Source organism: Asparagus officinalis, chromosome 8, assembly GCF_001876935.1.
Source record: "Asparagus officinalis chromosome 8, Aspof.V1, whole genome shotgun sequence".
Lineage (NCBI taxonomy): Eukaryota > Viridiplantae > Streptophyta > Magnoliopsida > Asparagales > Asparagaceae > Asparagus > Asparagus officinalis.
In genome coordinates, this window is record NC_033801.1 from 43,995,160 (window position 1) to 43,996,420 (window position 1,261).

The 1,261-nt window shown below is 41.6% G+C and overlaps 1 protein-coding gene across 1 annotated transcript in view; it reads right to left on the reverse strand.

The window, feature by feature from the left end:
• LOC109821187 (N-alpha-acetyltransferase 35, NatC auxiliary subunit) overlaps nt 1-775 on the reverse strand; it is a 42,666-nt gene extending 41,891 nt beyond the window's left edge. The window contains exons 1-2 of the mRNA XM_020387376.1: nt 599-775; nt 432-492 (exon numbers count right to left, since the gene is read on the reverse strand). Coding sequence (XP_020242965.1) covers nt 432-492; nt 599-775 — 238 coding nt within the window. The remainder of the gene's footprint in view (nt 1-431; nt 493-598) is intronic.

Sequence of the window (1,261 nt, forward strand, 5' to 3'; positions counted from 1 at the left end):
CTACTGCTAGGATATTCTTTATAGAGTTTTCAATTTGGCTTAAAATCGGGATTAGGAGTAGCAAGATACCTATCACCCCCCGCCCGCCCTCTAGGGTATAATTTTACCAATTAACGGTTGCATGTCTTTATGAGACAGCCTTGCCTCTGTTTGAAGAGAGCATCCAAGAATGATAACTGATTTCGTCCTTAAGAGTGTCGCTACCTGGAGAGAACTATTCACAAAAAACCAAGTTCTTCTATTTCATATGGAGGGATCAATCAAGATGCCGTGAGGCTTCTATGTTTAGTGATGGCATTCGGGGTACCTCATGCTCTTCAACCTGGAGGAGAGAGCCGGAGTTAGACTATGCTCAATGGAATTCACCATTTCTACTTGGCTACAACCAATGGAATGACAAGTGTCGATTTTATTTTTGTGAGAACCTTTACCTTCCTGCTTGATGCGGTTTTCAATCACCTGAATATGTAGGGGGAAATGCTGATGGTTGGCCTACAAAACATAAATGACACTTGTCATTCCATTGTTAGCAAGTAGAAATGGTGATCTCCTTGAGCATAGTAACAGTGCTCTTTCTCCAGGTTGAAGATGGAGGTACCCCCTGAATTGCCATCACTAAACAAGAACCACGGCATCTTGATTGATCCTCCATATGAATAAAGAACTTGGTTTTTGTGATAAGTTCTCTCAGGGTAGCAGCACTCTTAGGACGAATCACGTCTATCCATTCTTGGATGCTCTCTTCAAGACAGAGGAAGGCTGTCTCTAAAGACATGCAACTCCAAATGAAATTAACCTAGAGGGGGGGGGGGTGAATAGGGTATTTGCTACTCTAATCCGATTTAATGCCAAATTGAAACTTATAAAGAATATCCTAGCAAGTATGATATACACAAGTGATATATGCAAATATAAATAGTCAATAGGCGATATAAATATGCAAGCACAAGATAAAAGGAAATTATGCGCCGATGACAAACTCAAATGCAAACAAATGATCATGGAGTTCGGTCACCCTCAACCTACGTCTCCGCTCCTCATTCTCGAGGAGAATCTCCACTATCTCAACAGGTTTTCAATGTTCACCAAAAACGTTTACAACTCTTACAATTACAATCACACAACACACCCTCTAAGTACTGGCCTAGCTCGTGTCACCTTCCTCAAGTATTCGGAGTTACAACCTCTCTCTAGGCTTTACAATTTATGCCATTCCTCTTGGAATCGACTACGTCTCTCACCACACACTCCATTCGGTGTC